At 36.4% G+C, this 17,496-nt stretch overlaps 1 protein-coding gene across 11 annotated transcripts in view; it reads left to right on the plus strand.

Moving 5' to 3' along the window:
* MFF (mitochondrial fission factor) overlaps positions 1 to 17,496 on the plus strand; it is a 30,948-nt gene extending 13,452 nt beyond the window's left edge. For 2 of the 11 annotated variants that reach the window (XM_054700122.1, XM_054700124.1), the window contains 6 exons: positions 1,402 to 1,490; positions 8,118 to 8,273; positions 11,620 to 11,652; positions 13,124 to 13,183; positions 15,864 to 15,948; positions 17,183 to 17,496. In XM_054700122.1, coding sequence (XP_054556097.1) covers positions 1,402 to 1,490; positions 8,118 to 8,273; positions 11,620 to 11,652; positions 13,124 to 13,183; positions 15,864 to 15,948; positions 17,183 to 17,314 — 555 coding nt within the window. In that variant the 3' untranslated portion in view covers positions 17,315 to 17,496. Of the gene's footprint in view, positions 1 to 1,401; positions 1,491 to 3,796; positions 3,872 to 8,117; positions 8,274 to 11,619; positions 11,653 to 13,123; positions 13,184 to 15,863; positions 15,949 to 17,182 lie in introns of all 11 variants that reach the window. The other 9 variants (XM_054700123.1, XM_037524155.2, XM_054700125.1 and 6 more) reach the window with 9 other exon arrangements.

A 17,496-nucleotide genomic window follows, 5' to 3' on the forward strand; every position in this document is an offset into this window, starting at 1 on the left:
GGGGAAATACTTGACTATGGAAGTGTTGTTTTACATGTAATTACTGTGAAATAATTTGTTGATTTAGCTGGAAAGAGCTCTTGTAGTAGGCTTCAAACTTACTCCTTTTCTGTTTTCAGAAGTTACTTTTTTTCTTTAGTTTAGATGGGTAAATGATTTACAACATAACCAAATCTAAACCATGCTCTGAAATTAGGTGCTGCGTGGTCTGGTTTTCAGTTTTTTGGTGTGAAATGTAAGATTTATTTTGATGTGATGGTGCTTATAATATACCTGACACCCTGCCCCCAAGTTTATATCAATAAACACTGACTTGCACTTTTGAGAATTTGAAGTTTTGAGTCTGTTACTTCACCTACCAGTTATCCTTTAAGGTTTAATTTTTTTTTTTTTTTAACTATGAAGTTGCCATGACTTTCTGGTAAAAAAAAAAAAAATTCTAAATGAGGAGAGGTAATGATTCCCATTCTCCTAATCTGTTGCCGTGTAATAGATCACCCTACACTTATACATACACACAGAAATTACTTATTTTGCTCATGGATTCTGTGGATTAAGAATTTGTAGCAGGCATACTGGGGAAAGCTTATTTCTGCGACATCCATGATGTCTCAAAGACAAGGGGTGATGCGACAGTTTAAGGTTACAGCCACCGGAATGCTTACTCACTCACATTAAGATGGCACTACCTGTTGTTTGGGACCTGCCCTTGGCCTTTCCATGTGGCTTTTTGGGATCCTCATGTTGAAGTTCAGCCAAGAACATCCTGGGAAAAAGAGGCAGAAGCCTTGCTGTTTATGACATAGTCTCCGAAGTCACATTACATCATTCTGTTGTCATCACCAGCCTGTTCAATTTCCAGGGAAGGGAACAGCAATCCCATCCCTTAATGGAAAGAGATCAAAGAAATTTTTATAAGAAGATCATATGGGAGGGGAGAGTGTGGCTCTTACTGGAATGCCAAAACCTTTAAGCTAGTAAGACCTTTTTTTAGTCTAATCTAACCAAATCTGAATTTGTTGCACCCCAGAAGCCAGGGACATTTATTTGTAATACAAAACATCCCATTTTCTAAAACATATATGCCTTTAAAAACTCAAAATGTTCTTAAATAACATTAGGTACATAAATTATCAGCAACAAAAATAACAACATTTATGTCAAGCGAGATTGATGCTTTAAAAAGAAACCAGAAGTATCTTTCCATAAAGTAAATAAGCATTCCTAAGTTTATCAGCATTATATGTAGGGCTTAAAACCACATCTGTCTACAATAGAGCAGTCCTAATTTATGCTCTTTACAAATTTTGTGAGTAGCCTTGGATTAAGATTCTTTTAATGCTGTGCAGCTACTACCTACTAAGAATATTTTCTATTCCTTCCCCTTTTTGTGTCTCTCAGATCCGTGCAGTTGGCAGGCTAAAAAGAGAGCGCTCTATGAGTGAAAATGCTGTTCGCCAAAATGGACAGCTGGTCAGAACTGATTCCATGTGAGTAGAGCCACAAGTATTTTATATCCTTCCATAGATTTCTCCATCTATTGTCTGTTCATTTTTTGTAAATAAACCTCTGAGTGTGTAGAATGTTTTATATTTACATCCATTTTACATTTTTGCAGTATTTCTTATAGCCTTAAGATTTAAAAACCGTTTTTGTTAGTTGTGAGAATTTTTCAGGAGCATTTTTCTCTTCTGTGTTTGTGGTAGTTTTTTATATAGTATATTTGCTTATCATGGGAATTTCCTATGAAGTATTCTTAAGAAAAATTAATAAACATAAGTGCTCATTTCTGTACAACCTTCAAAAATGTTTATGCCAAACAAAAGAAAAGGAAAATGTTTGATAAGGAAATTTCTTTATTTTCAAGTTTTTCGGTTTGTGTTAAGGTTGTAACTTCCTTTTCAGTGCTGTTTCCCATGAGCATAGTAACCATTGTAGCCTAGGCAAGTAGAAAATTTTTCTGCTCTCCAGGATTATTTTTCAGGTCTGTCATCTACTAAGTCATTGAATTATCAGATCCCTTTCATTTTCCAAAAATATAAGTGTGTTATTTAAAGGACTGTTTGTTTACACTTTTTTTTAACATAAGGTAATATTCTATCCTGATCTTAAAATAATCCACTATTAGATGTGTTGCATCAGGAAAGTGCTTTCTGTTATTTTGTTAATAAAATAATCCCTTTTATTTATTTTACAAATAAAATATCCCTTTCAAAACTTGTCAGAATTTTAAATCAAAATCATTGGTTATTGTGGTTTTTCAAATAAATAATTTAGATTGTTTATGTAAATTAATATTTCTTCTTCATTAAATTCTCATGTACACATGGGACACCAGGCATCGTATCAGCTATTCTGGGAACTGCCAAAAAATCGAGGTGATACAGTTCTCTAAGAGTTTGCAAATCTAGATAAAAGTAAAACATTTAAATTTACATACAATATAGGGTAGAATACAGTATGCCATTTATATTAAACCATGTCAAGTTGTAGTTTGGACCTGGACTGAAGAATATAAGAATATAAAAATATAATATAGAGGGGTAAAGTCTTCTGTAGTGCAGGTGCAATGAACCATAATACTTTGATTCCTTGGAGAATCCTATAGTAAGTTAAAATTAATATATAGCTGCTTCACGGAAGTCTTAACCTGAAAAGATGAACTGTTATTAATGTGAGTTCTTTTTAATAATTGTGTTTCCCTGAAGGTACCTGTTTGACAGGGATGTCAGGCAGCCCATGAAATCCAGTTTTTTAGAATATTTCCAAATGGTTAAAAGAATACACAGTTTATGGCTATGGTAGCATCTTGGTACCAGTAATCTCTGAGAATAATTAACCATGCACCTGTGGGCTATGTTTTCTACTTGTAATCAAACTTTTTAAAGCAACAGAGGTTTCTAATACACTTACATAAAGATGTGGCTTATTATATAGTTCCTTAGTTACTTTGAAGTTTTATATCAGTGAAATTAAAACAGGACTATCTTAGTATAGCACCAGCTTTGTTTTCTCATGAATACATAAGTAAATATCTAATTTGTAGCTATCTTTGCAGGTACCAATAGCATAGTTCCTCATAACAGAAAAGATTAACAGTGCCTACTAATGCTTTTTTCCATTTAAATTGCCTAAATGACATTTTCTGCATGTTTGATAAAACTGAAGATTTCTCATGTAAATTTTTTGGTAGTAAAAATAACATGGATATTTAACTATATTTTTTCACAGGGTACTGCTTACCTTATTAAACGATACTTTTTGTTATGATAGTTACCTGTGTTACTATTTCTTGGTAAGATACTTAACCATCTTTTTGTTAATAATATAACCATGCCTTTTTTTCTCATACCATTATTAATTTTACAACTTATAAATGAATTCATCTTTAGGAATTTATATTTAACTAACTCGTAGGTATTTTATGTAATAAGCATATTTTGTATTCAGTGTTGGTAATGTGGTAAAGAAGAAAGTATTGCTATATTACAGGTATATTTTACCTACATTACAGTGTACTTTGGCCTTTTCTTTGTAAGGTGCCATTATGTGTCATTGTGCATGAACCTTTGCCTCCCTTCACTTTGTTTTATTCCTTGGCTTTATGAATAGAAGCATACGTGGGCGTAAGAGTTGGAGCACTGGCCTTGTGTTCTTAATTACTTTCAAGAAATAATAGGATCAATTATTGTCAGCTGTTGACAGAAAAATGCATTCTGACCAGTAGAATCTATCTAGCTTTTTATTTGTATTAATAAAAGCTGAATATGTAAAAGAAGCGTAATTATTATTTAAGGTGGCACAGATCAGATGCTGCCCCAAGAAATAAAATTTCAAGGTTCCAGGCATCGATTTCTGCACCGGAGTACACGTAAGATTTTATCTGCTCTGCTTTTCACAAGTAGGAGTTGCTTTAATTTTATAGGCTTGTGTTGTACTAACCTATTTCAACAGGTAATTGGCGTATAATAACCTAACCTTCTTACCATTTGACTTATTTAGTAGCTCTGTTTCAGGATTTCTCAAACTGTCATACACTTTGTTAAGGAAAAAAATAGTCTACTAAGAAAGTTGTCTATTTTAGGGACTGTGGTGAAAGTAAAATCAATTATTTATCCATAAGGACCAAGCATCCTTTCACACTTTATTTTGCTTTGGTTGGTGCAGTCTCTACAGATTCAACTTAAGTCAAGTTCAGTGGCTTAAATTTCAGCACACTGTCTTGCCTTGTTTTATTTTGACCCTGAAGGAGACTGGAGCCTAATTGTGGTTTGTCATTTGAGGATTTTTTTTTTAATTCCATAGATTAAATTGTCCTTGAAAAAATGTTTTGAGATCATTAAGCCCACTCTTTCTGGGAGTGTGGCAAAATAAGGTGTGGGAATGACTGACCTCTCATGGGATGTGATATATAAGAATCCAACAGCTAATGCAGAAAAAAAACTACTCTGACAACCCATGTTTTTTCTTTTATTCTGGTTCTCTTATTAGGCTTTTGGGACCTGATACATTCCCATAGGAAGTGGCAACAAATTAAAGTTTTCTATTTAAATTTTCAGGAGAAATGATAAAATTGGTTTTCAGTGAAAATTTGTCTCACCTTTTCATAATGTTACCTTTACTGGTATTTGGAAGGGGCTGGGACCTCACCAAAGATGTTACCGTCACAGTTTGAGAAACGTCCCATTGAAAACCCCTGAGAAACTGCTGCTTGGCTGTGGATTTGACAGTGGCTGTGGATAATGACACAGTTATACCAAACAGATTTTCATTAAGATTTTAATTCTGTGTTTGCTAATTTAACATTCATGTAGTAATCAGTTGAGATGTTGCTATTTTATAATATTACTAGGATCAATTTATCATCAAAGTGCATTTTTATTTAAATTACTAATATTATAACATTTGCTTAAATAATCTAGTGCTATTGTAACATAGTCACTTTTTTACTTTGATATTAGTTCACTTGTCAAAACAAAAATAAACACTAAACCTTGAGAGAATGAGTGGACAGGGATGAAATTCCACTCTGTAAGGCTGTTTGCCTCCAGTCGGTGGCAGTGGAAGACAGTCCAGCAAGCAGCTCTCTGAAAACTAAACTGGGACTTACTCTTGTTCTCAAGTTTATTTTATAAAAAGACTTGCACAATTGCTTACAGTTTTTAAAAAAGAAAGAGTTGCTTGAAAGTATTTATTGCTTCTAATTAGAGCACTTTGAGTCATGCTATGACTTCATTCAGTTTATCTCTAGGAAGAAGTAAATGTTAACAGTCAAGGACATTTAATCTCAACATGTGCTACCAAAATTTGCCTTCAGTTTAAAAAATACATCCTATTATGTTTTAGCTGTTTATGGAGGACTGCCATGTAAATTAATGAAAAACTGTATTTCTTCTTAATCTTTGAAACTGTCTTTCTTTTGACAAACAACCAGAAATCCAAAGGTGTTTTTAATGTCTTTGAGGAAATGAGTACCTGCTAGTATTGATAAAGATTTCATTCACCTTTTATCTTTCCATATAAATATTTTTTTCTTAGGAAGTTACAATTCAGGGTTATTTTTCCCCCATTTAATACCATACTCCAACTTTATAGACTCTTAGAATTGGAAGAGATCTTAGAGACTGTTTTAGAATCCAACCTTCTGCACATTCCAGCTTAAGAATTCTTTGCAGGTAATCTGAAGTTAGTTTATGCTTGACTAAAAGTATCTTCTTGATTTCCTGTATATGGAGAGAAGATACTTGTGTTATTAGAACTTACACAATTCCTTATTGCTTCTGATGAAATGATTTCTCTCAAAGGAAGTAACCCTTCTTTCCTTTCAATTTTTTAAAAAGATTTATTTATGCAAACAAGAACTGGGGTACAGGTCAGAGGCGTGGGGGGCGGTGGTGAGAGGACCCACCAGAGATAGAGTGGGGAAACAGAACAGGCAGATGGACTGAAATACACCACTGAGGGGAGCAGCAGGCGGGACAGGAGAGGTCTGCCATGCCATGTGGGTAGCTCCCTGGCCAGGGATCGAACCCATGCTACAATGGCCGTGGACAGCTTCATAGGTTGTGTTTTAACCCCTTGCGTCACCAAGGAGGCCCTCCTTTCAATTTTTAATTGGCAAAAATTCATCAAGTTTTTTCCATGACTTGGGTCCAGTTTATTGACTTTTTGCTCTAAAGTAAAATTCTATAGAATTTTAAACTTGAATATATTTGAATAGCTAATCTAACACAGAATATGTGAAGTGTTCAATAAAAACCTCAAAATGGGAAGACAAAACTTTTAATTATGTTAATAGGTATTGTACTGATTAGTCTTTAAAAACTTGCCTGAGTAAACCTGGCCAGCTACCTTGGCAGATCTATCAAGAAGAGTGTAAGATGGATTATTTGTTTTTGTTGATGCAGAACTGGCCATTTTTTTCCCCCCTGAATCTGGTGTCACCTTTTCTAATAAGAATTCAGTCTGGTTTCTTACAAAGAGCTAGAACTTCAGTGAGTATAAGCTAGTGCAGAGACTGTGTTTCAGATACACTACTTTGTTTATTCTCCTGTATGAACCAAATGAGTGTGCCAAATGCCATGGGTCAGTTGTTAGTATATATTCCAGAAGATTCCTCATCCCTCGAGAGACATGTGGGGTAACCCTGCATGAGCCTGCATCTAAAAATGTGTGTTTTTCTTGAAACCTTTAAGCCTAATTCTTATGGTGAAGCAACTCTGACAGATTAATTTCTCAATTGCCAAGATTCAGCTTAGATCTTTTACAGTCTTTGGAACACATAGTCTTCATATTTTTTGTATTTTACTCTTTGGATTGTCAAGATAGTCAAAGTTACTCACAAAACTGCAGAGAAGTTTTCTGGGAGTAATATTAAATGATAACTGTCCTTTCAAAACAGTCTTCAAAGTATAGTGTTCTTCAACTTGTGCTTTTCCAGACAAATAATTTAAGTTACAGTAGAAGAGATTATTATATAAGCTGAACTAAAAGCTTTTCTCTCTTTAATTGTTCACTGTCCTCCACTCTGCTTTTATTTTGAACATAGTGCATAAGGTTGAGGTTTAGTCTGAGGTATTTTGCCCTGACATTGAAAAAATGCTGAGTCTGCATCCCCGGACGGCAGTCTTCCTCTTACTGTAACAAACCTCTCACTGTAACTAACCAGATGCCAAGTTCAGTTCTTAAACACCTCACAAGACCAGTCATGCTTTAACATTTAACCCCTCTCTGGCAGTCCTGACACCAGTCTTAAGAGTGGCATTAGAACTGTCAAATTCTTCATTTAAATGCATTCAGCTTTTAAGAAGCCCTGGAAGTGGAGCCAAAGAACTATGAATTTCAGCTCATGTCTTGGAGAATAATTAAGATTATTCACTGAGAGGCCTAGAAATGGTTGTTTAACAGCCATCTTGGCATTTTGAGAAGTGTCCTTGCCTTTCACTGTAATCACAGAATTGGAAGTCATTTTTCATGTTTTAGTTATTTAACTGGAGTGCATATGCTTTATTATAATTAAGCAATCAAAATGCCTTTGTTACAACTTTCTGAAACTTTAATTCATCTTTAAATTTACTTCTCCTAAACTCAGCTTGCTTCCCCTACTCATCAAAATTCAGCTTGCTTCATTGTCTTTGTGAAGTATCCGAAGTGGCATTTTCATGGAATCAGGTTCAAGTCAGGTGTTTAAACTGTGATGCCTGTGTTCCAGAATTCTCTTACTCTTCTGATCACCCGGAAGCTGCAGTGCAGTGTTGCTAGAGGTTTGGTTTATTGAATTGCAACATAGATACTAAATAAAGTATGCTGCTTCTCCACAACCCGGGGTTAAACACACTCACTGCTATAATTCTCTTCCCTCCAAAGTTATTTCATACTGAGTATGTTTATTTTGATGTTTAAGGTTGCAGAGTACAGATGCTACATTGTAGATGGTTTTTATAAACAAAGTTTATTCGCTTCTTTGGTTTGACTTAGGGGATACATGAAGGGTGGAAAACGGGGGCAAGAAAAAAACTAACTCTTAAAATATAAGTTTGGGGAAACTGCTTAGCTGAAGTTTTATAAGAATCTGACGTGAGTGTTTTTCTCTTCGTTTGCTGTGCCTGTGTAAACAGTGTGACACCATCGCAGCAGGTTCGGGTCTGTCCTCCCCATATGTTACCTGAAGATGGAGCTAATCTTTCCTCTGCTCGTGGCATTTTGTCGCTTATCCAGTCTTCTACTCGTAGGGCTTACCAGCAGATCTTGGATGTGCTGGATGAAAATCGCAGGTGACTGGCCCTCAGTGACTCTTGGCAGCTTTATTGCTTACATTTTGGCTCGTTATTAGTGGACTGTGGTGTCTTCTTTTTATGTTTGCACCTTTTGTCTCTTTCTGAGATGCAATGATTTAAAAACAGCTTGCTTTGCTTTCTTTTAATTTGAAATTATTGTCCAAAATTCACATTTCACAAGATTCTGTTAGCTTCTCTTCAGTCAGGAAGAATATTCAGTTACACAGGAGGTATAAATTTTTCAAAAGTTTTGTTGATCTGTTCTAAGTACTTGATTCTGTTTTGGGATATGCTGCGGGATATTGTTGGATTGGGAGTGGGATATTGGACTGACACTAATTTTCTTTAGTGAGTCTTGATCAAATCAGTCATGATGCTGATGTGATTGTATTAATGAAGCAAATCTGAGAAGTTGCTGTCAGTGTAGCTGCCAGGAAATTTTTTTTTCTTATCTCTTAGTTATGGATTTCTAGGCCTATATTGGGAATCCCAGGTACTGTTGTTTTTTGATAGTGATATTTTTCAGTATTCATACTTTCCCTCCCATTTGGACATCTCCAAGTAAAATCACTCCTAGTATACTTAGACATGTTCCTACAAATAACTTTCTCTGCTACCATTCATACTTTTGGTCCTGGCTTCATTATTACAGTGTTTTCAAAAGCTGAAATATATGGGGAGCTTGGCACAGCATTGGAAAGGTACAGTCAGTTTCATTTCTACTCCAAACATTTAGTGACTGAATCACTGTTTGAATTTTCATGATCATTTTAATAAACTATTAATTTTTGCATTTTAAAGAATTCCCCATAAAATGATATCGGCCCTTCCAGTAAGCCTGTTCTTACCTTAGGAAGAGTAAGACCTGTGGTTGCTCTGCACACACATCCTGTTGAGTGCTGGTGAGCTGCACACAAGGCCCAGGCATTGCACCTGCTTCCCAGCACTTGTGCAAACCGTTGTGTTTCTGAGACTCGCAGGCCCATGCTAGCGTGCTTGTTTCTGGGACTGAGGACTTAAAGCTGTACCGGAGAGAGCGGTCAAAAGAGAAAGCTCAGGGGGATACTTTTTCTATAATTCCCCTAGTCAAAGAATGAGAATCCCCTAATGCTCTTTGAAGCTTCAAGAATAATATCCAGTAGGAAGCAGCGTGGTTCAAAAGAAGAAGAAGCACGGATTCAGGGATCAGTCCGATTCTGAATCCAGCCCACTGAGTAGTTAGCTGTGAGATGGCCTTGGACAGTTGCTTAGCGCTCAGCCTCATTTTCTTCATCTGTGTTAAAAAAGGGGAGGGGAGATAATATCTATAGTTTCCTCAATTCTTGTGAAGGACTCTCTCCTTCCCCACCTTTATTTATAATATAGGGGTGATAGTTTCAAATTATTAGTGTGATGGGAGTCCTTCCAAAGAGTGATTATGAAGCAGCTGGTGCTCACTCCTAAAACTTAATATTTCAGAGGCTTATTCCTCCTCAAAATAGATTTATTCTTCAACAGGTATACTCTAACTTTTAAATTATATTAATTCCTTAGAAGAAACCAGATTATTAAGTCAAATTATATTTTATCAAATGCAGTGAAGAATGTCAAGATATTTATAAATCCTATAAATTAAATAATAGCTAAGAGATAAAGCCTCAATACATTAAAATTATTCATCCCACCTCCCAGCACATACATCGTTAAGTGCAGAGATATGAAACTTGTAAAAATAATTGGATTCTCCCCTCAATAATGGGAAAAAGTTTTGCCTCAAGTTCAAAAGTACTAAACCAGACATTATTACTATTGTAAAATTTACGTTTTATCATGAAAACTTTGTGTCTTAAGTGAAGTTTCATTTTATTTTGTTAGTATAATGAATTGATAATTCAGAAATCCCTTTTCTAGGAGGGAGTTATCTTATTCATTTAGACATGGTTTTAAAAATTCACAAAATGGTTATGTAATAATTGTTTGTTCTAGATTACACACCATTAGTTGTTACCTTAGAGCATGGCAGGGCTAACGTCTCATTATGCTTTCATTATTGCAAGGTTGTTTTTTTTTTTTAATTTTTCATCAAATTTAAATATTTTGCAATCTAAATGTTGAACAAGACTTAACCAGAATTCAAGTACCCAGTCTTTGTTTCTACTACGAGAACTGCCTAGCATTGCTTTTCAGATGTAAGAAATAGGAATGTGAAATTTGGATAATGTTCTACTTGCATGATTATAAAATAATACCGCTTATAAAATTTTAAGTGCTTTTATGTTCCTTCCTCTGTACATCATTTTTTCCATTCTATTTTACTATTGGCTGCTGTGCTAATGAAATATCTTCTCTGTCATCTTAGGCCTTCATATTAGGTTTGTTTAAATTAAGCTAGAAAAAATGACAAAGAAAAAACTTTTGCCTGCCTCACTATAGGATAATGCAGATTCACAGATGCTTGACAGAAGAACTAGTTTTAGTTTGCACTTTCAGGGACAGTCTTGAAAGGTTTAATGTACTGTATTTTCATCTTATGAGGACTTATATGAACTAAAACCAACTTCAACATGAAGACAGAGAAACTCCTAGGCATGCATTAGAGAAGTTTATTTACACACAGGTCAGTGCTGTGCATTTGAAAAACTGATAACTCTAAAATTTACCAAAATACTTGGGACAAGCACCAAATGTGTCCTTTGGATTTAAATGCTATCATGAGTTAGTCCTTCTCTGGGTAGGACATGGCATGTCTTCTGACCGCTGCTAGAGCTCTGTGTCTCTCTCTCCAGGGCAAAATTTTAAAAAGAAATTGTTTCTATGTAAGAACATGTTTAAATATTGACAGGTTAGTCATACTTAGTAGCATGCTTAAGTTTTATTTTTACAAGGGGCTTGATTATTTTTATATGTTTTTCTTTAGTGACTTATACTAGCTTTGAGAGAATACAATCAGAAACCAGTGTGTAATAAAATTTTGCAAGTATCTAGATGGAAGACCTAGACTTGGAAATTATAATTGGAACAGTGTTAATGTAAAATTTGTCTTTTTAAAAATATGTATCATTCCTTGTCCCCACTCAAAATGTTTATTATAGAAGTTTCTGGTTTGTTTGTTTTTTTAAACAAACATTAAGTCAGACCCTATACATATTCAAAAATGTCAATATACAATTTAAAATTGGAACATGTAGAGCCTTAGATCTCATTCCCTTTTGCCACTTTACTTAAAAAAAATTGCTAAATATATTATAAAACTTAAGATTTTTATGTATTAAATCATACTTACAGTAGAAAGTGGTACTTGAAGTTTTTAACTTTGCGAAATACCTGTCTAATTTACTTTTATATTATATGTGTCAATTGCCAGTGTGAGAAGACAAAATGAAATACGTTTGGAAAGGTAACTGTATTATTTTCTGGCTCTGCATTACTAAAGGGAAATCTCTGTGGTGGAACATATTATATACGGCAGGCCCATCTGAGCATATATTAGTATGAGGGTTTTTTTAAACTGTAGGTAGCCAGAACAGTGGCTTCATTTAGTTGGCTATTCTCATGTCAGTGTAATGTGAAATTGTAGTTCAGAAACAGTTTTCCCAATGCCACAGTAAATACATTATTAGGAGGGGATGTATTTAAGCCTGTCTCGAGAGTTATGTCATTTGTCACTGTTCTTTAGCCCACAAACTAGAGGTCTGACACGTCTCCCCTAAAATTCTCTGAATCTCTTCTCTTCTAAGCTCCGGATATTCTTTAAGCACCAGTAGTGCTTTTAGGAAATGTACAAATTAAATGTTACAATTTCCTCATCAGTAGAAAATAATCATTTGTATTGTAGCCAAATTACACAGCTGTTCCACCTTATAGGAAAAATCAGTGCTTTTGCTATTACATGTTTACTATGATCAAAAATTGTCTTGATATTTAAATTCCAGCAAAACCTCAGTACTTAAAGAATGAGACATTGTAATGCTTACCATCCTATATGGATCCTCTCTCTGGCGGGTTAGTGTTGCCGGTCCCTTCTGGGGGGAATTAGCCAGTGACCACATAGAGCTCCTTTTCTGATTTAAAAACTTAAAATTCAGAAAGGTCACTCTTACGTGGGTAGAGAACTAATTGTCCTCCAGAACCAAAGTTAGCACTGAGCTAAGTGAAGATCCCCACAAAGTTTTCCAGCACACCTTGGTCTTCATTTCCACCAGCCCTGTATGTGACTCCTGGTTGCCCCTCGAGATCAGACGCCTGTTCACCCCCAGCCCTCAGAGCAGTGCCCTGACCCCTCAGCCCCGCACTGAGGCTTGCGGGTCTGCTCTTGGGGACAGAGGGTTTAAAAGAGACATAGCTGCATGAAGATATCAGGCCCTAGTCAAAATCAGTGAGGTGGGAGGGAAGGAATCGAGAGAAAGGGGGCTTCCTTCAAATTTGGCGTTTCTGAGAGAGTTGCTGATGGCAGATGCGCAACCACGACCATGCAGGTGCCACTGACTGGTTCTCTGGCTGCTTCCAAGGCCAAGGATGGTGATTTTTTTCCAACTAGAAGAAATTACACTTTTAAACAGTTGTCCTCAGAATTGAATTTCATAATTTAAAATATAAGCACCAATAAAATTATTTTATCTGTTGGTGCTTCTTTGTTGCATACAGATTCCCTGAGCTTTTCAACCCATTGCAAAATATTGAATTTATGAAAATCATAAAATGGAAGCTTGTGAGACAAAGATTTTAAAATATCGAAAGATAATTATATTGTATTGAAACATACAATATAATCCTATTTGACACTTATTTGTCTTGTTTTTGCTTTTGTTTTATTACTTCTCTTGTTTCCTGATTCTGTCTTGTGCCTTCTCCGCAAAAACCTGCCTTAGACCTGTGTTGCGGGGTGGGTCTGCTGCCGCCACTTCTAATCCTCATCATGACAACGTCAGGTAAATTTTGAGACTTTTGTAATAACCGGGGTATGTAGTTGGCTGAATTTATAGTGACACATGTGGTCGCCCTGCCTCTCTGCGCAGCTCTCACCTCACAGCTGTACTGCAGTTGAATCTGAGCGCTCCTGACCCCGGGCCACCAGGTGTGGGGGAAATGCTTCAAAATCATGACTTACCGTCTTGTGTACATGGAGATACGTACAGCTGCAGTGGATTGTGGGAGATTGTGGTAAAACCCAGGGGAAAAAAGATCTTGAATCTAATTTTATGTGCCTCCTCTTAATTGTTGCCTGAGGTTCTGTCCAGCATTTCCTTTTTAATTGTTAATTGTCTAGACATCCCTTTCATTGTGTAGCTACTCCTGTCTACAAAGAATCATCTTAAATTGGGGAAATTGACATGGACAATCCAGGAAGAATGAAAAGGGAACTTTCGTCTTCTGGTGACTTAAGATTTCCTTGGTTTTTGCCCCTTTTTCACGCTGTCCGGCATGCCTAGCCTGCATGATTGTCTCTTCCTGTCAGGCACACAGACCAATGCCCAAGGTCCTCACGTGCCAGTATCCCCGATTCCATGTCCTGGGGGAAAAAATCTTGGTTGAGACTCACAGAGACCATCGCTTTAATTTTTTCAGAATCTTATTTTAAGCAGCAGTGTATTATCTGTAGCAGTAGATTTAAAACTGGCAGCATTATTGTGTGATGAGAGGAAGCTGGCACATGCACTTTTAGGCAGGAGAAGAGGGAAACATGAGTATCTCATGAATACTCAGTTCAGTTAGGAAAATGGAAGTGTGTGCCCTTGGCGGTCCCTTCCCACTGCTGACTTGTGTATTGAGTCCACTGTAAGTTTTCCCCGTGTATATTCTCATATACTTGTGATCCTTTTATCTACCTGTTAAAGGGTTTTCAGCCAGTGATCTGGCTTAGCAATTTTTACAGTTTTTTAGTTCAGATTTTAATTTAAAACACATGGTAATGTGTTTTTCTGCTTTAAGTTGAAGTGTATAGGTAAAGTCCTTTCCTATATCCTTAGATTTCTTTGCAAATGAAGATTTCCTTTACAGTTACTTAGAAACCTCAGCTAAGTCAAGACTTACATTGTAATTGCTTTCAGTTACACTTCATTCCGTTCAATCACATCCCTTTAACTTGGAAGCATTGGCGGCTTTTTTTCCCCCCAGTTCTTACTCAGATAGAGTTTTATTTTGAGGATAAATGTAAAGAAGAGGAATCTTCAACCTTATTTTTCCCACTAATCATTTAATAATTCCATCTTCACATTCAAGAGGTTTACTCAGATGTCTATGTACCCATAGTTCTAGCATGTACTAACTTAGAAACTTTTCTAAGCAATGCAGTTACTCTCAGTATTTGAGACTATTTAATCTCTTCCCATGAAGAAAGGGGGCAGTTAAATGAGAAAGCGAGTTAATTTAACATTTAGAAGGAACATTTAGAGTCTACTCTAGATTACCTAGAGTGACTTCACGCCGTCTGTCGCTGAAACGGCCACCTGTGCAGTTATCATCAGTTCAGAATCATGACACTGGCTGAGTGAACACTGAATGATTAGGAAGTAAACATTCTGTTTCACATCCTTTATTAAAGTATTTTTGGAATATTTCCAGTAGCATTTGAAACAGCGTTTCTGAGTAGACATGTCTTTAGCATGTCTGGATGGACTTGTCATGCGCCCCTTATGTGATAATATGCTTTTTGTAGGAGGACTTGCTTGAAATATTCAGATACATGATCCATGTGCCAACTGTCTGTGGGTTACATCTGAGTAACTTTTCAACTCAGTTTATTTATATTCTGCCCATTTATGAAAAGTTACTATTGCCATTTTACTGAGATAACCATGAAGGATTAAAATATTGAGGATATAATGTGTGAGGTGAGCTGTATGGTATGTAAATTATATCTTAAGAAAACATAAAATAAATTTAAAAAATAGAGGAAAAATAGCATTTGTATGTATTTGTCTCTCAAAACTTTTTTGTCTTACCTTTGAAAATAAGAGTCCCTTAGAAATAACTGTATTTGAATAAGAGGTGCTTTTTAATTTATGCTTTCTCTAGAGTTCTTAATTCTTAGTGGCATTCCAGTATTTTAAAAATAGCCTCTTTGTTATTTACTGTTGAGCCAATCCTGGATCAGAATGGCAAGATGTACCCAGGTGACATCGTCGTTTCTGGGGGAGACCTAGTAGAGTAATCGGAAATAAGAAGTGAAGGGAAGAGGCAATGAGAAGAGGAGAAGTAAACCCACTTTATTGTTTAGGTAGAGCCAGTTCAGCAGCCCCCGCAGTGCACACGGGTGTCGTTTGTCTTCGGATGCTCAGTACTGTTGGTCCCTAGAGTGCAGCAGCCAGGGCTTTGCAGATGGCAATGCCCGTCCCTCTGAGTTGAAAGTGTCTTTATGTCTTTAAACGTTTCTTCTCGTTTTCAAAGCTTCCTGACACTCCCAATATTGTAGATAGTTGTTACCTAAGTTCTTTCCTTTCTTCCTCTTTAGTAGTACCAATTCAGAGAATAAAATATTTTAGTAATTCATCTAATTAAATACCAGCCTTTGGAACAATTCTTTGAGCTTGTCATATCACATTATATGGCTTACCAGGTGCTCTTACTTCTAGTCTAATATTAAATTATATTTTTACTTCTTATCACTAGGTATGGCATTTCAAACATAGATGCAACAGTTGAAACAACTTCAGATGACATGACTGTTGTAGATGCAGCTTCATTAAGACGACAGGTATTAAATGTGCCAAAGAGGATATGATTCTACATTGTTTTCATGTATTTGATAGTTCCTAACTTTTTGTCGTTTTGTCTGCTGTGGAACCCATGAGTTGAAATATTTTATCTATCAAACAATTTACCACTGATTTTCCCATTTTGATCAAGGATGTGTTAAACTATCATTTACATGTTTTACTTGTGTTGCGTGTATACAGTATTGCCAAAACGGATTGATGATAATCTCTACAGCTGCTGTTTTGTCAGTGGATTTACTCTCCCAGCTTGGAATTCTCAATCCTTGAAATGCTGAAGGCTCAGCATTAAGAAAATTTATATCCTTCAGCTTCTTCAATATAGTGACAATAATGCTTTGTAGCACTCACAGCGTTTTCACCTAGTTGCTGCAGGTTAGATTTCTCGGAAGGCAGATTCTGGGAAGAAGATTGTTTGTAGAAGGTTTAGAAGGGACTGCACTCAAGGGGGAAATCCTGGGTGGCATTGTAGCGAAAACAAAGGCTGTGGGTGGCCAACCCCTTTGATAAACTCTGAAGCTGAGGTGAGCTTTCAGAGTTGGAGCAAAGGGTCGGGCATCCTAATCACTAGCCAGTTGTTGGGTATATGTTTCCCCCAGAAGGGAATGTAAGTGTGGTCAGGACTCTTGTTCAGCCCCAGATTGGCCCTAGAGGGAGCCCACAAGCAAGGACAGTTCTGCCCTCTCAGTGGGATTAGCCTTTCATCCAGAAGGTTTAGGTAGAGAGTCGCAGTTGGTTTTATGTCATCCTCAGTAATCAGATTGGTGAACAGGAGGAGGGATTTAAAGCAGGTTAAAGATGAACCTCCAAGACTGAGGAATGGAAGCTCCTAGAAAGGGCCTAGGAAAAGGTAGGAAGTCCTCATCCTCTCTGCCCTGGTGAGCCTGTCAGAGTGTGTGCTCAGTCTTTCTGCCAGAACAGCCATCTGCAGCAGCTTCCTTACCTAATTATCTAGTCAAGGAAAGAGGGAAAACACACCCTTGCTAACTCAGACATGTGGAGAAGGGAGAAGGAGAGTGTTTACATGAACTTAGGCTGTCAGGGGTGACATTGGTAACATTTTTCCTTACTTGGTTTTGTTTATTTTGCTCCAAATGAAACTTTACATGTTTATATTAATTCTTTTGACAAAATGTACTGTCTTATAAGAAACTGGCTGTTCCATGAGATGAAGTTTCTGTTTTTTTTGTTTGTTTGTTTTTGCTTTTCACTTAGATAATCAAACTAAATAGACGTCTACAACTTCTAGAAGAGGAGAACAAAGAACGTGCTAAAAGAGAAATGGTCATGTATTCAATTACTGTAGCATTCTGGCTGCTTAATAGCTGGTTCTGGTTTCGTCGCTAGAGGTAACCTCAGCTCTCGAAAACATTGTCTCAACAGCTGGAAATATAAAGAATTTGCAAACTTCTTTGTTTCTGTCTTTGCATTGTATGCCATTTTATAGTCCATGCCCTGAAAATGTATTTCTTCCAGAAAGGAGGGGGAAGGACATATGTTTGCAGCAGTAGAGGTATGTTCTGTCCCTC

This window comes from Talpa occidentalis, unplaced genomic scaffold, assembly GCF_014898055.3.
Source record: "Talpa occidentalis isolate TD23 unplaced genomic scaffold, MPIMG_talOcc4v2.1 talOcc4.3, whole genome shotgun sequence".
Classification (NCBI taxonomy): domain Eukaryota; kingdom Metazoa; phylum Chordata; class Mammalia; order Eulipotyphla; family Talpidae; genus Talpa; species Talpa occidentalis.